This window comes from Molothrus aeneus, chromosome 3 (assembly GCF_037042795.1).
Source record: "Molothrus aeneus isolate 106 chromosome 3, BPBGC_Maene_1.0, whole genome shotgun sequence".
NCBI classification, from domain to species: domain Eukaryota; kingdom Metazoa; phylum Chordata; class Aves; order Passeriformes; family Icteridae; genus Molothrus; species Molothrus aeneus.
Genome location: NC_089648.1, coordinates 31388526 through 31411033, shown reverse-complemented (window position 1 = coordinate 31411033; position 22508 = coordinate 31388526). Strand labels below are relative to the sequence as shown.

General features: G+C 43.5%; 1 protein-coding gene across 1 annotated transcript; it reads right to left on the bottom strand.

The window, feature by feature from the left end:
* Nucleotides 1-5932: 5932 nt before the first annotated feature.
* On the bottom strand, nucleotides 5933-21254 carry DESI2 (desumoylating isopeptidase 2). Its single transcript, XM_066546610.1, has 5 exons — nucleotides 21188-21254; nucleotides 14052-14124; nucleotides 12038-12131; nucleotides 11395-11536; nucleotides 5933-9546 (listed from the first exon to the last, which is right to left on the bottom strand). The coding sequence occupies exons 1-5, from the start codon at nucleotides 21224-21226 to the stop codon at nucleotides 9313-9315; spliced, it is 582 nt and encodes a 193-aa protein (XP_066402707.1). The 5' UTR covers nucleotides 21227-21254; the 3' UTR covers nucleotides 5933-9312.
* Nucleotides 21255-22508: the final 1254 nt, after the last annotated feature.

Below are 22508 nucleotides of genomic sequence, written 5' to 3'. Positions count from 1 at the left end.
GATCTGTCTTCTGTGGGGCATTGTTCCTCCTTTGATGGATTACAGACCATCAAGTTCTGCTTCTAAATTAAGAGGTATCTAATTGCTTGCTAGTTATACCGTAAAGTTCTTTATGACTTCAGTAATTAGTGTTTATACTCCTCAGGCCTATGTAGATGCACTTTAACATTGCATAAGGAGATGAAACACTCCACAACAGAGTACACATTGCTCCCAGGATTTCCAGTTTTATATCCTCAGGTTTTGTAGAGCCTTGGTGAGGGAGCCTTCCCATAAATTGGGTCATGAGTAACCTGGTGTAGTCACTTTGAGTGGATTTTGCAGCAGAGATGCAGAAAAATATTCACAGGAAGATACCAGAATCATGTAGCTCTCACTGCACCAATGAACTTTCCAACTACAAACACTTGTTTTTTGTGCTATGATCAACTGTCATTTGTAGGACTTAAAAAAAAAAAGTTTGATGTCTGATTTGGCTGCCTTCAGCATTTCTGTGTTATTGACAACATTTTTGTAAAATGTTGGATCAACTTCTAGAAACATCAAAATTCATGCTAGAAATTAATTCCACCCTACTGGCTTCTGCTTCTAGATCCCCTTTGTGATTGCCTGATCATTATTCAAGGCTGTTTTCTGCTGAAGGTGTTACCTGCAGGTGCAAGCCCTGCACTAAGCTGGATAGGCACAGGGCTCTACACATCTGTCCTGCCTCCTTCCAAGGGAGATGTGAGTCACTGCTGTGCTGGGCACAGCTGAACTTCACAACACCGGTCCTGATCATCGACCACAAGCCTCCACCATACTGCCTAACCTGGGCTGTGGAGTTTCTCTAACAAGAGTTAAATATCTCTTTATACTTTCAGGGACTCCTTCCAAATGAAACTCAATTGAGGAATTAATAATATGGAGGGAGAGTTAAGCTTTTTAAGTTCTGCATGCTTTTGTGCCAATTATTCCATCAAAGACTGGCTTGTTGCTACAGAGTTTCTCAGCGAGCCATGACCTTGGTTTATTAAATTATACATGTATTTCTGAGAGCAGCTTATGTAAGAGTATGCCTATCCAACAAGTCTGATGTTTGACCACTCGGTATATGAAAGCAAACACTGAATAAAGAGTGCCCTGCTCAGTACCTGGGTAAGAGGGACAGGCAGACTCACAGTGGCTGCACTTGTCTCTAAGCCACCATTGCTGCCTTTACTCTTTCCACTCAAGGTGCTGCAGCACAGTCTCCTTGCAGCCTCTTGGATATCTCACCACATGCTCAACACATGGCTGGTGCATCTGCTGGCTTAATGCTGGCCTGGACTTTGCAGGGCAAACAATAAATTTCTGCCCCCAGAGATGGCAACAGCGCTGCCTCTTGTGCTGGTGTGAGCTGTACCCACCAGTAAGGAGCTAAGGGGATCTGAAGTTTCTGCTCCTTCCTTCTCCACCTCCTCCTCCTCCTCCCCCCCTGGCTGGGGTTTGGGGCTGCACAGGTTGTCAGTGGCACAGGGCAGGTGGTGCAGGCTGTCTTGGGGTACCTGCAACTTCTCCAAAACCCCTTTCACACCACAGGCAGGGCAATACAGTGATGAGTCTCTCTGCTCCTGTTAGAGCAAAGCAAATCTGTTAGCTTTAAATCTCAGAAGTAATTTTCATAACATCATTTCTGCAGCAGCCAGTTTCCATGGAAACCAAGAAACGACTGGCAGCATGCATAGGAAAGAAGACAGCTGACCTGATTGTCCTTCCCTGGCCCCTGTGGATGGGCTTCCCTCAGCCTGCAGCGCTCTAGGCCATGCACATCCTTTGCTCATTGCTGTGAGATGGACAAGCCCAGAATCAAAGGCTTCAGCTCATTTCACTGGCAGCAGCCTGAGTGCAGTGCCTCTCCTGTGCAGTGCACATCCTCCTCATCCCACCCCATCCTGCCTCTCAGCAGGCACCTAGGAGAGAAGGCCAGAGGAAGGAAGGGTCTGTAGATGTTCTCACTCCCCTTCCCACCTCTGTATCATCCCAGCAGGCCTCAGCAGTGATGGAAGGGCTTGTGGTTAGCTTTGAATGTGCATGTGTCCCTTTCCTTTTGACCCCCCAACCCACTTATTTCACATACTTTGTTCACTTTTTCACTGCTGCGAGAATACTCCTATAGGTCAACTTGTTGAAGATGTATATTTATAGTAAAGCCCTATATGCATTGCATTGAATTTACAAATGTTCTTGGAATTCTTCTTAACTACTACCAGAAATATCTGCTCTCCAGGTGAAGGTCATGTTCCCTGTGGTGTTCCTTGAGAAGCCACAAATCTATGTCACAGTTTTCAAGAACTGGCAGTTTTGTCTGTGTGTTTGGGCAGAGAGAGGGGACTTGTCTGACCTGGGCTCAGCTGCAGCTTTTGGTTGCATTTCTTCAAACTGCATTCTCAGTAAACCTCCCCAGATGATAAGGAAGAAGTGTAGATCAGCTCATGACACAGTCAGGGAAGAGTGTCATGACCAATAGGATTACCCGGTCTGCAGGTAAAAAGCAAATCCTCAGAGACTGATTAGGAAGTTCAACATCTGCAGGGGGCAAACTGAGGGAGAAAAAGTTGATTCTCAGGAGCTGACTGCTCTGGAAGTGTGGTACAAATAGGTCATGCCACAGGCCAGGACCAGGAAGATGTGTATTCAAGCTCTGAACAGATTCCACTTTGTACTTAGTTTAATTCTGCAGCATTAGTTTATTATCACTAAATAATGACGTATCTGTTTATTTAGTAAAAAATCCCTTTTTTCTTTCTCATTTGGAGAGAGCAATATTAGCACCAACAATCACAGCAATATTAGCACCAATCAATACACCTTGGAAGCTCAGTGCCAGCTGGAGAGGCGCTGGGGGCTGCCTGCCTGTCTGAAGGATGCATTGCAGGTTCCCACGCCATGCTCATCCCTACTCTCCAAAAGCATGGGCTGAGCATGGCATCCCTGGGTGCATGCCATGGTGTGGCATTTCACTGGGGGGACAATGGTGCAGGGAGCCACGGGCAGAGGCAGTGCTCTAGGCCATGGAGTCTCTCCTTCCTTTAAACCTCTTAAAATGCACAGAAGCCACGAGGCTCCTGGAAGGGCAAAGCAGCTTAAAGAAAGCAATTGCAGAGATGAGAGCATCCACAAAAGCTGGGCACTCCCTGAGGTGTTTCTCTGCCCTCGACTCTAAAGTGCTGGAGGGAAGAGCAAGCCCAGATAGCCTCCACAGGGCTTCTACTAAACTTTCCAAGTCTCTCTGACATAAAAAATAATTGACCTTTACAGTTGCATTTGAGCCAGCTATGCTGCCATCAGCTCTTGCTAGTCCTCACTACTCAGTTCGTGTTTGCTTAATGGCATGTGAATTAATTTGCTGGAAGCTGACACTTTGCTGCAAGATTAGTTAGTGACACTAACACTGGGCTGGTGCATGAAATTCAAGATGCAGAGGATTTTTTTGTGGTAAAACAAAACAAAACAAAACAAAGGAGGTAAATGCCAATGCTTTTGGAAATCTTCACTTTTAGGATGCTATGACTGAGTAATGAATGAGCTGAAGTACAGAAGAAAAATAAACCCAATTCCAGCTATTTAAAGGCTCAGCAATTCCTTCCAGGCAAAAAACAAGCAGCTATTGTGTGCTGGCACTGGGAGGGCTGGGGGAAGGCAGTGTTTCCCACAGGCAAATTAGGAATGGGAAAACCAGGACAAAACCCACAAGCCTCTGCAGCCTGAGTAGGGAGCACAAGACATTTTCTGTTCAACATGATTTGTGTTGTCATTAGGTGGGTTTAATAGGGATTTATACTTATTCTGGGAGGAAAGCCCTGGCTCTGCTTGAGCTAACAGTAATGACCATTCCGACTTGGGAAACATGAAGGAGCATTTGCCACGTCACTCAGGCACTCACTGGGAACAGGGGGTCTCCTCTGCCCCCATCCCTTCCTGGTGAGGGAGTTTGGACATATTTCTCTGGAGCCTGATAAAAACCTGTCTCTGCCCTGTTTGGCCAGGGGGCGTCTGATTCACATCACTTGTGTCCCTGTAAAGGAGGACCCATATTGACCATCAGCCACACTGGGACCAGAGCAGAACCCCACAAGGGGTGCATTTGAAAACCCCCACACTTCTATCCCACAGCTGCCTGGGGCAGCAGACAGGGCTGAAGGCTGCTCTCATCCATAATGGCTTGTACCCCTCCCTAATTCTCCTCCCAAGCTGTCATGAGCCCCAGCAGGAACAGGTCAGCAACACAGCCCCAGCTTCCTGAAGTTCTGCATCTGGGTGCCTTGTTTCAGGCCATGTAAAGGTGAAATGGGATAGAGAGGTAAAAATAGCTCCCCAAAAAGAAATCATGAGTTAAAGCCCATGAACAACAGCTCCTTCAGGCACACATGAAGTCCCTCCTTCACCTTTGCTTCATTCAGGAGGCACTAACAGTGATTTCTCTCCTTCCACACAAACACATGGTCTGCAAGCAGCACAGCAGGTAACCAGCAGGTGCAGCAGGCTTGCTGCTTTGAGGATTCCAGGACCAACAACTTTCAAAAGACCAGGAGAACTGCTGACCACCCATCTATAACATGCAGAAGGAGCGGTGTTCCCTTAGTTCTATGTGTCCCAGGCTGCTGCTCAGAGATGGATGGGGTGGAGAGGCACTCTGGTATGAGCAATGTCCCTCTCTGTGGAGACCCACACAGCCTCTGTCATGTCCAAAGGACCAGTGAAGGATCTTGCATTTCTTTATGGCTAGATTCTGGTTTAGTTCATTATATGCTAATTCTAATGGACTAGATAATGTGAAAAATACAGGATCTCTACTCCAGCCCAGCAGGAATGGGAGCTGCCAGTGGAGCACAGCTACTTTTCCAAAGAATTGTCATGGCTTCCCTCACAAGTTGTTACATTGACAAGTTTGAAGTTTTTTATGACCTGAGTTAGATCAAACCACAGGATTTCAGACAAAGTCAGGAACTGTCCAATAGCCATTTCCATTGCAATGTATGAAGCACTGAGAAAGAATCTATTTATTCTGGGGGGGGTGACAGGACTAAGCTGCTATAGCCATAAAAAAACCTCTGCCTGTTGCAAAGCTGTTCCCATGACAGATTTGTCATATACTTCTGCATGGCCAAAGAAACTTTTAGAAAATAAAATTTCATTTGGAACATTTATCTTTTCTTCAAGAGCAGCTCCACTGAATGCAGCCACTCACCCACTAGCAAACAATGCAGTAGGTACTTTTGTGTATTGATCACCTTCCTAGAAGCTGACAGGCACTCCTGGCCATTGGATGCCAGAAGTGAGTTCATGTGGAACTCATATTTGTTTTAACTGATGAACTATTGTCAAGTTTCCTTTCAGTAGGCTGGAAGTTGCTCAAACTCTCTTGCAGGTTTGCTGGTGATTAGGGAAACACAGAAAAGGGAACACATCTGTGCCTGGACAGGTCATGCCCTAGCCAATGTTCACTAGCAGTGCACACAGATATGTCCTGCTCAGATGCACAACAGGGCAAAACACATCCCCTTCCCAGCTGTGGGAGAGATGGGCAGGGACAACACCAGCTCGGACAGCCACTGGACAGCACTCCCACATCAGTGCCCTCAACTTCCAGAGAAGCCTCTCTGCTGTTAAAACACATGGACTCATCTGCCCTTTGCCAATTCCAGTGCCAACACCTTTCAGTGCTGGCAAAGCATGTCCTCAAGGGCTGCTGCCAGCTCTGTGCCAGAGCTTGGGATGTTTGGGGAAGATGCCTCACACAAACCAAACTGCAACAAAGTGCCCGATGCCCATGTCAGCCTAAAGCTTTACTACAGGAAACCCTTGGATAGTCTCACTGTCCTTCAAAACCATCGCTCAAAACCAAACATCAGCTTGGGTGGCACTGCCACAACAAGCTGTAGGTACAAGGGGAGTAACACACAGAGCCAACTTTTTTTTATAAAAGTATTTTTAATAAACTGATGGATTTAAGTTTAAGATGCTAGACAACTTGTTGCCATGTACAGGTAACAAAAGTCAAAATTCTTTGAATTTTATACAAATACTATGTAGTAAACTTGAATACAAGTTTACAAAAAATGCATCAGTGAATATTCAGCTTGTAACCAACTTCCAGCAGTGAAAATTATCATCTATCAATAGTGATCAGAATTGCATTGCAAATTTTAGAAGTAATGCAACTATGTTTTTTTTTACCAAGCCACTCCGAAGTTACTGGTGCACACTGACAGTACATTGGATTTTTTTTGGCTTGCTGAACAGAAAATGGCATTTAAATAAAATGACTGAGTTAAACAACGTAATACATATCAAAAGTACTATCTCCCAGAAAATTAAACAAGAATGAGAAAGTAAACAGAGCAGAACCCTGAAGTGGTGATATTTTTCTACCCGTTTTGATGGAAAAGATTCCACAGGTGTCCAGCTTTCTCACAGCATTCTGAAGTGTTCTAGTCCTAGCACAGTGTGGTCATTAGTAGACTAAAGTAATCCCTGCTTGGCAGTAATGCTGGTGAAAGGTAACTTGCTCTATTGCTAACAAATCGGAGTAACCACTGGCAGGGTGACTTGCAGGCATCCAGCAGAGGCTGAGCTGACAGCACACGATTGGAATTACAGTACTGCTCGCTTTGATTCAATAGCCAACAACCTTCAGGGTTCAGGTGTCAGTTTCCTTACAGGATTTACAAATGGATGGTTTCAAAACAAACAGAAAAAAAGTTGTTCTGGAGCATAAGACAGTATTTTCACCTGTACAGCTAACAATAAAATGAATGTTTTTGTTACAAACTTTCCAGTCTGCTTTATAAAAAATAGTCTTAGTTTTACTTCTAAATAAAAACTGTGCTGTGATCTGTCATGTTCTTGCATTGTACATGCTGTAATTGTGTGTGTTAATGAAGGTGTAGAGATTTGTGACCTAGAGCTCTGGATGTATCAGAAGCCTAAAAAGCTGATTTTGGTACATAAAAGGTAGCAATGAAAATTCATTCTATTTATTTTTCCTAAAGCCTAGGAAAAGCTACAGTACGTTGCTAGATCAGTGGCCTCAACCCTGAGCTGAAATAAAGGACCTGCCCTGGCCAAGAGACTTAGTCACATTACTACCACAGCTGCACAGCAGAGACACAATAACCTGTCTGCAGCCTGTTGTCTGAGCTGTGAGTAGTGTGAGATTCAGGTCTGTAATGCTTGAGAGTTGACTGGAGACCACCATATTCATTTTCACTACAGGGAAAAGAAGGAAAGGAGAACTCAAATTCAGGGTGGAAAGCACTCAACAGGGAGGGTCAGTATATCCAGCTTCTGGAGATCAAACAGAATGAAGTTAGTGGCAGACTCACCAGCCTTAAGCATTTCCCACTTGATAGAAGGGATTATTAAAACACGTACCAAAATACAGTTATGGATTCGTCTACTATTATCTTGCTCTTTCCAGAGAGAGTCTCACTTGATTTTCCCCCCTAGAACTGAGCATATCTCTCTCTGTACTACACTGCATCACAGAAGATAAGTGAAAACCTAAAGTCTGTCTGATGAAGGATTCAACCAAGGTGGCAGCAGAAAAACTTCCACTTGTTTCTAACACAAGTTGGAGCTGGCAACCGTAAGAATTCTTACTATGATACAGCCACTGCACCTTCCCATAGGATTCAATGGCACCACTACCCACGCCCAGGAGCATTGATAACATGAAGCATTTTGCCTTCCAAGAGGACATTTTTTTGCTTTTAAACAGCAGAAACTGCAGAGTCAATATTTCACTCAACAGAAAAACTAAACCCAGCAAAAGACTGTAAATAAAGCTCGTAAGAATCATCCATATTTCTAGTAATGCACACTCCTTTGTGAGCTGATCCTGTTTAGGGATGGTATGTTTTTTGTTAGTTTAAGGCAGCAAGTCTTACAAAATACTCAAGCTCACCTCTCTCATGTTTGTGCCACTGTAGCCTTATGTGCACAATAGAACCTCACTAATTTACACTAATGATTGGAAGAACAATTAATTCTCTTGGTAAGTGACAAGAATAAGGCAATCCATTATATATTCTGATCACTAATTATAATTTAGCTCTAATTATAATCTACCAGCAAACATACTTCTGTATTTTAGAAAATAAGATCTCTTACCTTCAGATATAATTATGTGTGCAGATTAGTGGGTTCTGCTGTGTAAACACGCAGGTGCATAAGCAATTTTCAGGTTTTTCTTCATTACATCTGATAAGAAAGCTAATGCCACAGATAGAGACTGTGGGAAAATAAATTAGGATTTCTCTATCATTTGTGCGGATATGCACAACTGGGCAGTAATTTATAGCTCAAAAAAAGAAGAACATGAATGTTTACAAACTCAAATGAAGCAAAATCAGCAGCAGGAAGCAAAGGCCATTCCCCAACCATAAATGGCTTGTTTTACATGATTCCAAACTATATGAAACAAACAAATAAAAAAGGAGTACAAGTACTAACTTATATATACAAGTTTGAAATCAAGTAAAGCAAAGAAGTGAAAAATTTGTTGATGCTTCTAGCAGATGATATTGACATGTTTAAATCCTGAAGTAAACTGCAAGTAGAGACACAAGACAGGACGAAAACTAAATGGCTGAATTGAAAAAAAAAAAAAATGGATTGATGTGCATTGCAATGAGATAGAAATTTCCCTTCATATGTGCAAAAATCCACAGTTTCATTAATGTAGAGGTCATACTTCTAGGAACAGATTTTAGACCAAACCAGTCTCCCTACATCCTGGAATCTACCTGTTTACATCAGCCACTTTAAGAGCACAGTACCCTGTTCACATATATAGTATTCAGCAGTTTCTGGCATTCCTCAATTTAGTGTTCTCCTGCCTTAAATCTTGAAAATAAAGGGGAAAGTTCATCCAGGGCATCATACCACTGATTTTGATTTATACCAACAGTTAAATCAAACTCAAATTCTTTCTTCTTCCATGGTAGCAGGAGTCCTTAACAGGACTTGTAAACAGCAGTACACAATACTGTAAACAAATAATTTAAGTTCTGCTTTATGCAAGATGTTAAGTTAACTCAGGTCTACCAAACAGGTGAAAATGAAAAGGGTGGCTTCGCACAAAATCCTTCCCTTTTCTCCCAGCAATTCCTTTCACTACGTCAATAATCCTGAGCTGAAACAGGGGTTGATGAGAGCTTTTTTTTTTTGCATATAAAAACAACGTTCTAGAGTTGGCTCTCATGTTCTGTCAGGAAGTCAATTGCTGAAGAGATCAAACTGAAGTATTTCAAAAGTATTTCTGAAGTATTTGCTACTTTGGAGGAGGACTTATAATTTGGTGTGGCGTCCAGTTCTAGACCCAGATGCCGAGCTTGCCAAGGAAGCTGATGCTGCTGCATCCTCAGCTTCCTCCAGCTCATCGTGTAGCTCCTGGCTAACACTGGACTGGAGGGCTGCAGGAGTTAGCCACTCCTTTGGCAGGCAGCTCTGGAGGAAGGGTATACAAGAGCTGAAGTAGGCAAGGCGATTCACCCATCGTGGAATCTCTTTTCCACAGAGAATCTATGGGGGAAGGAAAAATAAAGGGTTAATTTGTTTTCTGGATTCAGCAGTAACAAAACAGCAGTACTGTGAAAAAGAAGCAAAAGCTGCAGCAGCCTTACAGTTTACACGTCACAAATGCCAGCCAAGAAGCACCCAAGTTAGCTGCACTATGACTTTCTCCATCAGCATTCCAAGTCCCACAAAGACACCTATATTCCATTGTGAAAGTTGGACACGTGGTGGGTTCTATGATTTTCTTAGAAGTCCTGAAAAGCCTAACCACTTCACTCTTTTTGAATAACTTCTATAAAAGGCACAGAAATTAGTTAAGCTATGGTTTCTATTCAGTGCTAATTCCTCAGAAACAGAAATTGCAGGAGAAACTCCACTGTTACAAAAAAAGCACCCTGAAATCAAGTGGCCAGAAAGACAGTGTCAGTACTGTAACTGTATGGAGTTACACACACAGCTGAGGCTCCTTACTGTGGTGGCTTCTGACAACTTCCACAAGACATCACTATCCTACAACACAGGCCAAGCACACACTTTGGTTCGCTGGAACTATACAATGCACAGCTGGGTTCAACTCCTCGAAAATGTAAAAAGTTGCATTAAGTACTTATTTTACTGCACATCAGTCATTAAATAATTTTGTTGTCACTATTCAAGGAGTGAGTTACTTTATTTAGCTACCTCCATATTAATTTCTGGTAATACAGTGCAGATCTGGAGAACATGGGCATTACTCTGCTGCAACTGAGCAGCATTTAACTTACAATTACACCCACTTTTAAAGTAAATTTGAACACTAATAGGACAAGACCTAAAACAGAAAAAAATATGACCATGCAGCTGAAGAGTATGGCAAAACCTTGGCCATATAGGCCAGATTTCACACCAAATGCAGCTTTGTCAGTGTCTCACCCTACTTACTTGCACCAGCATTGCACATGAATCATCATCTCAATAAAATTTTCCACTACCACTGGAAGATCAATCTACATAAAACACAGTCTATACAGCAAGCATGCATTAACTATTTTGGAAAAAAACCCAAATAAAATCTGTGAAAATTCACATGGGAAAAACAGGCATCCTTGTTTTGGAGTGTTTCAATGAAACATTAGAATAAATTAGTCAAGCAGAGATTGCCAATTATCAATGAAAATCAAAGTTTCCATTCCCCTCTTTGACCTGGGTTACTTTTTCCTGACCCTTTCCCATGTGTGGATACACATGTGAATGATCAGGCATTCAATCATATTGGCAAACTGATCGTGCTACATCAAGGCCAAGGGGGAAAAAGCAACGCCCGTTCGACTCCTCAGTCAGATACTTTGCATGACCACTCAAGGATCTAGATGACCAGGACACAGGTGCTGGCAGAGCAATAACTTGACAAAAGCCTCTCAAGCAGAAGATTAACATTATCTGGGGAACTTTAATGCCTTTGCTATTCTTTAACACTAGGTCATAACTTTGAAAATTATTTACAGTGTGATGGTTCTGTGGGGAAATACAAATAATGTGATAAAAATAACAAGTAGTTCTATATTCAGTAGCAATTCCTGAAACAACTAAAATTATTTCTAAATCTTCTTAATACTTTATTTACTAGGTATCTCTTTAGGAATGGACCTCTGCTCTAACACAAGCTATGTATGACAACAATATTTAGCAGTAAAATCTGGAGCTTTGGACATAAGTACAAATACAACCTGAAAAATGATAATATTTGCCCAAGGCAAGAGAGATAGGAAGTGGGGAATTAAACCAAACATTACAAAGGACTGGAAGGATATGATGCTCTGTAACCACCTGTGAAGCACCTTTCTATAGACCTTTAAGACCTTTAAGTTTGTTTACCTCAGATAAAGCTGAAGAAAAGTGATTGCAGTTTTTGTGCATTAGGTGATAAGCATTTCCTTTGAATTCCTTTCCAAGCTCTTCTACTATTTTTTCTATATCATCTTCCATAAAGTCAGTACTGCCTAGAACCACAGCCTCTCTAGAAGAGAAACAGAGAGTAGAAGGTGATTTGGCTCCCATGATGCAGGTGGGCTACTGTTCATACATTGATCAAAAGTCACTCCACTGTGGGTAGCAAGATCTTTCTGTTCTCCAAGAATAACAAAGGTTCTTTCTGTTCCATTTTATGGCACCACTTTCATCTTTACCATGAGAGATGATGTTTTCTTGCTTGATTACCCACCTTGAAAAAGTTACTGCATTGCTTATGCTGTGTAAGTAATAAAAGTTAGCTGCAAGTCCACAAAATTTGTATGCATTTCACGAATTTAATGGTATGCTAAAAAAAAAAGTTCTTTGCTGTAGACACTGCATTGTCTCATCACCTCTGTCTGTTTTTCATTTCTATGCAAACACATGAATTTCTCAGAAAGTCAGAAATCCTTTACAATTCAATACATCTATCCTCAAAAATAAATGCAACAAATTGTCTTTTTCATATGCTTTCTCAAAGACTAAGAAAATAGGTAATGTTTCTTACTTAAATTTAAATGTTTCTCCTAGCTCAGAAGCATTTCCTGGTGAAATCTCAAATATTCCAGAAAAAGGGTATGGATGACCACCATAGGCAAATTCTGAAAGAGAAAGCTCAGATTTAACAAAACCAGCATCTGATGACAGTAAAAAACAGCAGAGATTACTGACTGGAAGGTGACTTCACAAGGATCTAAAGCTAGCAACCAGACATGGTATTTACATGGGGAACAAATGAAATGAGCTGGAAATTAATAGCTTTGTCAGTTACTACTCAGCCTAAGTAAAAACTAACAGGAAATTTCCTACATCAGTGTACAGGTTTAACTTGAATAACTTTGCAGAAAGTACATATTGTTCTCATTGTATAAGTGAGCATTTACAAGTTAAATTGTACATCTTTATACATACTTGTCTTTAGAATTCCACTTACATATGTCTATGAAAGTGGGTAGTACTTTGGGGATAGTACTTTGGGGATTCAAACTACTGCATCCTCAGAGGTCTGATGGCACTTCTATTCAGTGTACACCACAGTCCTCAGTGTGGCAGTGTGTAGTGGCCTAATAGGTTCTTTAAATTTTTTGATTTGCAAGAGTTCAATTCTTTACAAGTTCACAAGTTTCACAAATTCTTAACTAGAACAAGAAAGTAAACCACTGCATGCATCTCAAGTCTGCACATAGCACCTGCTGGCTTAAGCACTCACACTACATGAAGCATCATGGTGTGCTGCAGCTTCCGTCTGTGTCTGTAAGATAACAGAGCACGCTGCACCCAGAGTGTAATAAAAAGCTTTAGGCATGACTTCACACTTCCTTTCCTCAAAACCCATAAAACATCACCCATGTCTAGCACTCAGTTTTGTGGATAATCTTTTTTACAACAGGTTAATAAATAAAAGGTTTGATGTGCCTGGAAAAATGCAAGTCATTGTTCTAGCAGGGGCATGACCTGCTATATGAGAAAGCTGCTATAATCCCAACAGGAAGGGAGGCACATGCATTTGGCACAGCTCAAAAACTGGGTTTCAGGCACAGCACTATTAAGAGTCAGGTCTTTCTGGGTCATATTAAAAAAAATCCCCAAAAAAGTTTTAACAATAAGCGCTGTATTTTGTCAATTTGTTGCTCTGGTAACACTTGGAAAAGCAGATACAATATGACCATTACGGTAGCTGAAACATAGTTTAAGATAACTTTGGGCAGTGTGGCCTTTGGAGTGCATGCCTGCCTTTTGCTCCTTCCCCTCACCTCTCAACACATTCCAAAAAAAACCCCAAAACACAGCAGTAAATTTTCCTTCTTTAACTGGACTACTTTCAGCAACACCATCACCTCAGAGTGTCATTATGCTTTGGGCAGAAACACCTCAGACCTGAGCCTGTGCTATGGTGTGCACAAACACCTTCCGGCTGCAATGCAGGTTCAAAGTGGCCTGAACAGACCAGGAGGCTGTAGCACCCAAGCACAACCTATTTAGCAAAATTGAAAAGCGTTGCTGTTATTTATCACAAGGGCATCTTTTATGAACAGCACGAATGGGATGCCTTTGAAAGAAATGGTCTCTAAAACAAACCAACCTACCAAAATGGAATAGACCTTTTCCTGAGCATCATGCACTTTTAGATGTCTCTCTGCAACAGATTATTGTTCCTGTAGTTAAAAATTAATTCCTTGCAGTAAGTGCTGACAGGAAACTGAGGAACAGATTCAACCATGCTTTATACAAAGCACACTTTGTTTTATGTAGGTTTTTAAAAGTATTTCAAAATCTAAAATAAAGATTTCTATGCCTGGCTGAATAAGTTGTCCACTTTTTCATAGTTGCATAGCTTTAGACAAAAGAATGCACAGTGGCTACCAGATTATTCATGTCCAAGGTTTTTTTCCAGAGGCAGAATAGATGAGAAAAGAGATTAACAGGTTTCAGGAGCTAGGCTCCCCTCACTACCTGAAAAACGCTTTTGAAATAACAGTATTACTGAAGCAAAAAGTAAGTTATGCTTTTCTTGTACATACCTCGGCCATACACCTCTATACCTGAATGAAACACTCCAATTCCAAGGGAAGAAGTATATTCATTCATCCAATACTAAAAGAAAAGAAGAAAAAAAAACAAACCCAAAGCTCTAGTTAGTTTACAGTACAGATTTGTCTTCTCAGAGCAGACATGTGTCCCCCCACATCAAAAGCATTAAACCCTATCACAAAGCATTAAACCTTATCACAAAGTGTAAACTGCACAATCCATTTTACAGGAACAGAATGTCACTAAAATTCTCAAACTGCACGCAGCAAATTAATTCCATTAGGTTCTATTCCAGTGTTTTAGTGCTGTCAAAGTTTGTCAGCCAAGGAGTCTGAACCTGGGAGAAATCCAGATCAACCTTCTATTTGTCAACAAGCTGTAGGCTGTTAAGTTTGCCATTAGGTGGAACACATTCTAGAATCAATTGCTGTAATTTTAAGGAGCACATTTTTCTTCAAGGTACATTGGAATGTAGGACTGTGAGATAATAGTAATTACTGACTGTCATTAATAGTAATGACCATACCTGCTTATGAGCAGATGAGCACAAGATATACTCAGAGATGGACTGAAATTACCTTCTTATATTTTGTCTTTGAACACTCAATTAGAGGTCACCATGCAAGAGACAAAGCTCTCTCCAGGTTGCTGATGCATGGGGTTCCAAACATGAGGTTTAAGTCCTTTGCATAGGTCTGACACTTGTTTCCAATACATCACTTGTATTGTACCCAACAGAAAACAGATCATTTCAAAAGGAATCAGAAGTGAAATTTTTTTAGAAAATGAAAAAAATAGTAAAGAAAGGAAACTTCTCTTAGTGCTTTCTCTTTTCTTTTATGAAAAGTGCAGCAGCAGCAAGTGTCTATCAAAAGCTAACTGTTACCCTGAAGACCTCAAAGATGCAGAACTCTGATAAAGGAAAACCTCAAAGTACTCTTCCCCTGTCTGCAACACCACTCTCAAAGTATCAGTCTCCAAGCATTAAAAGATTTCAAGTGACACACAATTTGAGAAGGAACCTGAAACAAAGCCTTAAAAAAACCAGCCTCAGTTGTCCTTAAAACTGAAACTGGCTAGCAAGAAAAACCTCAGGAAAATACAAGGAAAATGTTATTTTGTCAATTACTCCAGTAACAGGATTTTTTTTCCCAGAGCTTCTCTGTGAGCTTTTACAAAGCAGACTTCAAAAAGTCAACTGGCAGCAGGATTCAGGCTGAGGCAGTACCCCCAGCAAATCAATACTGGTTTAGCAAGCAGGCAGAAAGAATCAAGGCATCTTCTTCACACAACCTGTTGACATAATCAGTGCTTTCTGATGCAAAGCCACTGTGCAGCACAACCAGTGATAAAAACGTAAAAGGTTGAGGTGTCACACTTGAAGATGTGCTGGCTGGAGTCAGTGTGTAATTTACAGCACCATTGCAAACATTACAGCGTGTTGGCTTTTTGTCTCCCAATAAAAATGATACACTAAACCTCAGGTTGACAGGCTATTAATAAAAATGAAAACAAGTTAAATGGCAAAAAGAGCACTTTATGCCAATATTTACAAACAGACAAACCAGCTGTGGGAAATTTTGTCAATACGAATCAAAAGAAGGCAGATTTTGCACCTTATATTTACTTAAAGCTCAACTGTGATCCATGGATAAATTTTGCTTAAGACTAAACTTTACCATTTGCTTTAATTTCTGGCTTTGTCAGTGTAGTGCTATGTTAGCTAGTGGGGTATGGATGACTACTCTAAATCATCACCTTAGTTATTTACAGGGCTTAGTAGTTCTTTCCTTCCACCCCCCAGAAAAGAGCAGAGAGCAAGTCTGTATGAACAAGCTACACCCAGAAATACACTGCATTAATTTACCCTGTATAGAAGGACATATATCAGGGAGAATACAAAGAGGGAGAGAAAGGAGAAGGATGTGAAGACTACTCATCTTAGTGGGTTTGTGAGCATAAAAAAAAGGATTCTGCTTACAAGGTGAAATCAAGAGTCCCCAGAAAAACAGAAGAGCTACTGCAACATAAATGTGTTCCAGTTCTGAAGCCCTTCCTATCCCACAGTTTACCAGCTCACCATTTCAAAATAGTTTCAGGTTTATATTTATAGTCAAAACTGTAGGCACAGTCAACATACAGTGTGTCATCACTGGAATAAAGTACGTTTGCCTAATGGGAAGGTGTATCCAAATGAACCTAATCTAGAACTGAGCTAGACAGGATCTCTAGTGCTCTAGTCTGTCCCTCTCCTGGGCACTTGTGGCCAGAAAACTCAGAACCTGGCTGCTGAATTCCAAACTACCTACATCTCATGCACCCATTGGATCTGTAAATGCCAAGCAAGGTTATGGCTGCTTTCTGAAAATAGAACAAAACTTACACTAGATACCCCACATGCAGCAGGATAGAATAAAGCCTAGCTGGTTATTTGACAGAAAAAAACAAGGAGAAAAAGTATTCACAGTACTCCCCACTCACAACCCCATGAAACCAAACACAAAGTATAGGGGAGAGAGAAAAGTGAGTCACCAGGCCTTGTCATTGATCCGCACAGAAGCGGATGAAGGGGATGGAAAGCTGATCCAACAGGGTACTGAGCACAGCCTGCCCCTATCCAAGCACACACTCCTCCCTACTGGTGCCACCTAAACACTCAGGGCTCGCTACGCTGCACAAAGCGAACACTGCTGGCAAATAAAATCAAAGTTAGCAGCTTTGGAAGAAGTGCCTGAAGCAAGCTGGCACTTTGCTTCATATTTCCAGTAAGAACAGAATAGGTTAATTGAAGATAAAAGAATTTCAAAGAGACAGAATTACTTTCCCCCTAGGAAAGTATTTTTTTCTAATTATTACTTAATCTGGATGAGCTATTGGAAGGTTGGTCCCATTTACTCATTGAACAAAATGCCTTATCTCACTGAAGGAAGAAATGCAGGACAAAAGCAACAAAGAGTGCTGAATTTGGCTGCAGCTGAAAAGATTATATACAACTTACAAAATAAAGACTGTAAATTAAATTACATCTGTATAGCTCACTGGTCCAGTAACATGCCCAAACTGATCCCAAATGCTACATCCTTGTTTCCATTACACAAACTGGATTCCCTTGGGTCTTGATATGGATTTTGCCATAGTGCATATGGATTTTGCCATATGGTGCAATCCCATATCCTCAATATTTTGCAACATGTTAGTCTTGTAAAACAGGATTTCAGGTTTAATCTATCATAAGGAAAATATTAAAGAAGTATTTTTCTATCTGCACAATAAAGTCATGTCACTGCAATGAAAGAAAAACACTAATCCCAGTGCTTCAAAAATATCTTCAGAGCTTTCATTTACATTAATACTTTAGCTTGTTATTGCCTTATTTGACAAGGGAAGAAATAGGATACTACTTGGGCACAAAAAAACTAGACTCCTAAAAATAGCAGTTAGTTAAAATGAAGCTATAAAGTACTCCAGTTTTCAAAACACAATATATCAAAGCCTTCACCCTACCCTTTTAATGATCATAGAAGATGTTCAAAGGCATGTACTGTACCACGTAAATATGCCCTTAAGCTTCTCTCCCTCCATAAAGTTACCAGTCCTTGAAAGTCGACTTTCTTCTACAACACACACATCCCCCTCACACTCTGGTTGTATCCAAGATTTTTGCTTTTTCAAGCACTAAGGACATTGGAAGGGTATACCATCCAAAAGCAACCAACTCACTCCTGTAAGGAGTCCCTGCAGCAGCAAGGTCACTTAGCACTCCCCAGCATACCTAAGTAGCTGCCTGGGAAATGAAGCCACAGTTTGTGTTCAGGTTAAAATAAAGCTCTTAGTTTATTACAGTAATGTTGGTTCTATCAACCAGGTGAATAACAATGGTCTCTTGTTTCAAAAGAGAAAAAAAAAACCCAGTCCCAAACCTAAACTACAAAACAGCCCCAAACCCATTTTCAAGTGACATGGAATGTCAGAAGCAAAGAGCAAACCTGCTAATGTCTCAAATACACAGCTGGCATGGTTTGGTGAATAAACAGAACTTCAAAACTGCTATTACAGAGGACTCCTCCCTTCTACCCATTCCTAGCGTCCCCAGTAAAGCAGTACCATTGATTTCAGCAGGCTGTTGTACAAGCAGTAAAAACTGCTATGCAACATGGAAGTGAGGCTTTGGTCTCAAACAAGTTTCTAATGGACTGACATGTGGTTTAGCAGAGGAGTTTAATGAAGGATGTACACTGGTGGTATCTTCCAGACATCACACAAACTTGTGTTTTTCTCACCAATTTGAAGGAAAACTGCTTCTCTAATGGTCAAATAAAGTAGATATCGCTACAAAGCGACAAACAGGACCGAAGCAGGAAACAGAAATATTCTCCTTAGTGGTATGTATAATCTGTGGTGATGTGCAACTTCAACCATTAAAGTCACCTCTACATGTAATCAAACATCTGCAAATAAATGTGCTTGGCTGGCTCTTTTGGAGAGCAAGTTCCTTCCATGGATGGTGGTTTCAGAGACTATTGGAATATGATCCCAATATTACCGGGTGGAACATGCCTGGGCTCTTCTGGCCCTTGCTGCTTGACCAGAGGCAGCAGCTGTGGTGTTTCGCCTCAGAGACACCCCTGGCTGGCTGGATGCTGCAGCTGGCACTTGGAACAAGTCCAGGCAGGCAGGAACGCAGGTTTACCTCTAGTGGAAAGGCTTTAGGTGAGGTGAAGAGGAAAAGGAGACGGATTCTGCCGTAGGGTTTAATCCAGAGTTTTATTCCAGGGTCACAGATCTCTGGATCTTGTAACAGAATGCAGACCACATGGTCCCATGTCTTTTTAAGCCCGGGGAAAGGGGGAGGGGCAGGTGTGCCACCCACCAGGTGGGAGGGGGGCAGTCTCAGGGGACAATGACACCGGGACTGGCCAATGACCCCAGGGCTGAGAAGCATCTTTTGAACTTCACCAACCAGACGACTGCTGGAATGTTAAGATTGACGGACAGCACTTAGCAAGGGGGAGGGAGAGGTTGGCGCACCTGAGGGACTGGGAAAGGTGAAACAGGATATTGCTTCACACCGCAACAAGAGACTATGTGAATTCTCCATGGAGGCAGAATCCCAGTAATAACAACAGGATAACCAACAGCCCCCTAATGTGTCCTTAGGAAAAATATGACACTAGCTTTTAGCACACCCTTCCTGTTGCTTTTTTTCCTCATTTCCCTCACGTCAACTGCCAGCCTTCCTAGGATGGCTGGAGTAAAACTGAACACAGCAATTCAGCTCTGGAGGAAAAAGAAAGGATGATGTGAATGAAAGAGTGGACTATCACAAGAGAAAAAGAAACAGCATGCTGAAGTCACACCCCACCAGTGCTACCATCAGAGCGAGAATGGAGTTTCTTAGAGGCCATGGCAGGCATTTACACAGGAGTCAGTCCACTCTGTTAAGGTTTCACAGCCTGCCTGTGAACTCGGCTCACTCTGCACAATTAAGCAAGTCGTTATGAGAACAGTGGGTCTTCCATTTTGGTGAGTCAGAAGTGCGTCAAGCCTTGACTTCAAAGATATTCTTATGTAAGAGTCACGAAGCTGAAGTCCTACTTCTTTCTCTGTACAAATATTTATAGTTAATATATGTAAAACCATCTTTTTATGCTAAAAGACATTCGCCAATATATATATTTGCACTGTAGTCCAGAGAAGTCATATATATGCATGTGACAGGACAGTCTTCCCTCCTCAGGTCTAGTGTAAATAAGGCACACTGTGACTTTTTCTCATATTAGCACCACAGATGAGCTCAACCAGGTGAGCAAAGACCCCTTCTTTTTTCCTCCCATCTCTCAGAAAATCACAATGAACAGACTGTTCCTGTCTCCAGTCTTCCCTCCCTGTCTATAATGAAGGAAACCAAAGTCAAGGTAACAGGCTATATTCACTGGAGAGCTCAATCACAGGCGTGGGCAAAAAAATCCCCCCAAAAAGGGACATTGATTTCTGAGGTAAGTATTAGAGTGAAAGAAAATAATGACAAAAATCAGGCTAGTTGCTATGATATTGTAAATATATTTGATTTCAAGCCAGATAGATCCCTATTGATTGCTATTTAGCATTTGAATGTGACTGTTCCCAAGCAAAACAAGCTGTATTTTCTCACTTCCAGCAGTCACTGGCACTATACTATATACCTTCACCCCTTCAAAACAGTGAAGGTTCACTTTAAAATGGTGGTGGTAGGAAAGCCTATCCAAAATAAGCTAAGTAACACAACCACTGTCACCTGAAGCTAGTTCTCCATCTTACTGTCCCTCTATCAGTAGACTTAAAACTTGGTCAGAGAAATACTGTCACTCATTCTAATTTCCAGCCATTGAAATGCACTAATGGATAATATTTTCTTATTACTTATCCAAGCCTACTGTTCCATGCAGGTACTTACACCTCATTTGTTACCATGGCATTTGAGCAGCTTCCAGCTGAACATAAGACAATACCACAGCTGCTGAGGTGCCACATAAAGATTATCCAGGAGGGAGGGAAGGTGAGCTCATACGGCTGCAAATCAAGCTGCAGCGATTCCCTTCTTTCTACCAGGTCGCAGCCACAACAAAACTATTAAAAAATTATGGTCAAGCAAAAAAATTACCTTACTGACACTGTGCTAAAAAGCTTTTATCCTTGTAAAGACAGAGGTTATACCATCTCTTGGAAAACTGGACCCTTTTCTGGTTTTCGAGAGCAGAAAGGCAGGGCCTCCCTGCTGCTGAGCTTCGGGGCAGTAGCAGAGGTAGCAGCACAGCACAGGGACGCTCACGGCAGGGAAAGTTTCCCCGCGACAGGGAGCGGATCCACCTGTCCCTGGAAGACCCGACCCGGCAAACTTTTGTCGCAGGTCACAGAGGGGCTGCAAAAATCCGTCAGACCTCCCAAATCACCGCCCCCGCCCTCCCCTCCCCGGGCTCGCTCTTTCTCCCGCTCTGCCGCCCCCGGCTGCAGGTCCCGCGGGGACAGGCACGGGAAGGGCAGGCAAAGTTTCCCAGCCGCCCTGGCCCCCGCAGGGCAGGCCACTCCCCGCCGCCGCCCTGCCGGGAGGGGGCCGAGACCCCCGCCCAGAGCCGTGCCGGTGTCTCACCATGTCGTAGACGTTCAGGATCACCAGCTGGTTCGCCATCGCCGGCGGCCCGCGGGCGCCCCCCGCCCGCTCGGTCGCTCCCGCTGCGGCGGCGGCGCCGCTCAGGCCGGCGGCGGGGCGGTGCGGACCCCCGGCGGCCGCTTCCTCCTCGTCCTGCCTGTTGCTGCGGGGCGGCGGGGGGCGGCGGGCACCATGGAGCCGCCGCCGCGGAGGGACGGGGCCGCGCCCCCGGGAGACGCGCTCAGCCCGCGGCCGGCAGCGGGGGCCGGGCGGCGCGGGGGGCAGCGGCCGCGGTGCCGGTGGCGGGCGGGGAGGAGTGAAGGGAGGAAGAGGGAAGGGAGAAGCGCCGGGGCGGGCCGCGCCCTGCCTGGCGCCAGGCCGGGCCGCGGGACGGCCGGGCAGCCCCGCCGACAGGCGCAAAATGGAGCCGCTCCAGCCCGCCCCCAGCGCCCGAGCCGAGCGGCACGGCCGCGACTACAGCTCCCGGCGCGCCGCGCGGGAACGCGGGCGGCAATGCGGCTCCCGGCGTGCCCGGCGCCGCCCCGCGGCCTGGCTCGGAGCGCGGGGCCCTGCCCGGGCTGTGGCTGCTCGTCCTGCCGCCTCCCGTCCTGGGGAATTGTCCCAGGCGGCTGGAGAGCGCTGCTGTGGCTCCCTCGGGCCTCCGGGGACCCGACCCCGCACGGCTGCCCAGCTATGCCCGCCTGCCCTGCCCCGTGCCCGCCACTCGTGCGCCTCAGGTGGTTGGTTCCCAGAAGAGAATTAGTTAGTTCCCGGTCCGTGTGGTTGCCGCACAACTGTTAGTTAGTTCCCTGTCCGTGTGATGGTTCACAGCATCCCCCGGCACCGCCATTTCACGTCTGAGTTCAGGGAAGAACGGAAATTTGAAGTGGCTCGGCGGAAAGAACGTGTGAGCCGTGCGGACCTGCGGATAACCCGCGTGTGGGTGCTGCTGAAGGCAGGGCCGCTCCTAAGGCGGCAGGCACCTTCCAAGAGTAACCCGGCCGTGTAAGCTTCATCTACAGCCTTGTCAAGCGACAGCAAAACGAAAAGCCTTTAGTTAAAAGGTGGAGAGAAGCAGGAGAAAAAAAAAAAAGCATTCTCTCTTCCAGCCGACTCAATTTGATAAAGACAAGCAGTGGCCCTTCATAGCAGTTTAAAAAAAGATGCTGCTCACAGCAGGCTCTGTGGATGTGCCCTTGGGACAAAGGCGCTGCAGGAGGAAGGATGTTCCCACCCCAGGGGTATCCTGGCTTCCACTATGATTTCTGGCTGCAGACATTTAGATGTTTAGCCCCTCTTAGCTAAAATTCCATTTTGTGTG

Bases quoted from the DNA above. Each gene is read 5' to 3' on its own strand.
- DESI2 (XM_066546610.1), bottom strand. From the start codon at position 21,226: ATGGCGAACCAGCTGGTGATCCTGAACGTCTACGACATG. The intron at 14,125-21,187 runs GTGAGACACCGG...CTTTTCTTTTAG, and splicing joins TCCTGAACGTCTACGACATG to TATTGGATGAATGAATATAC. The intron at 11,537-12,037 runs GTAAGAAACATT...TTTCTCTTCTAG, and splicing joins GGAGAAACATTTAAATTTAA to AGAGGCTGTGGTTCTAGGCA.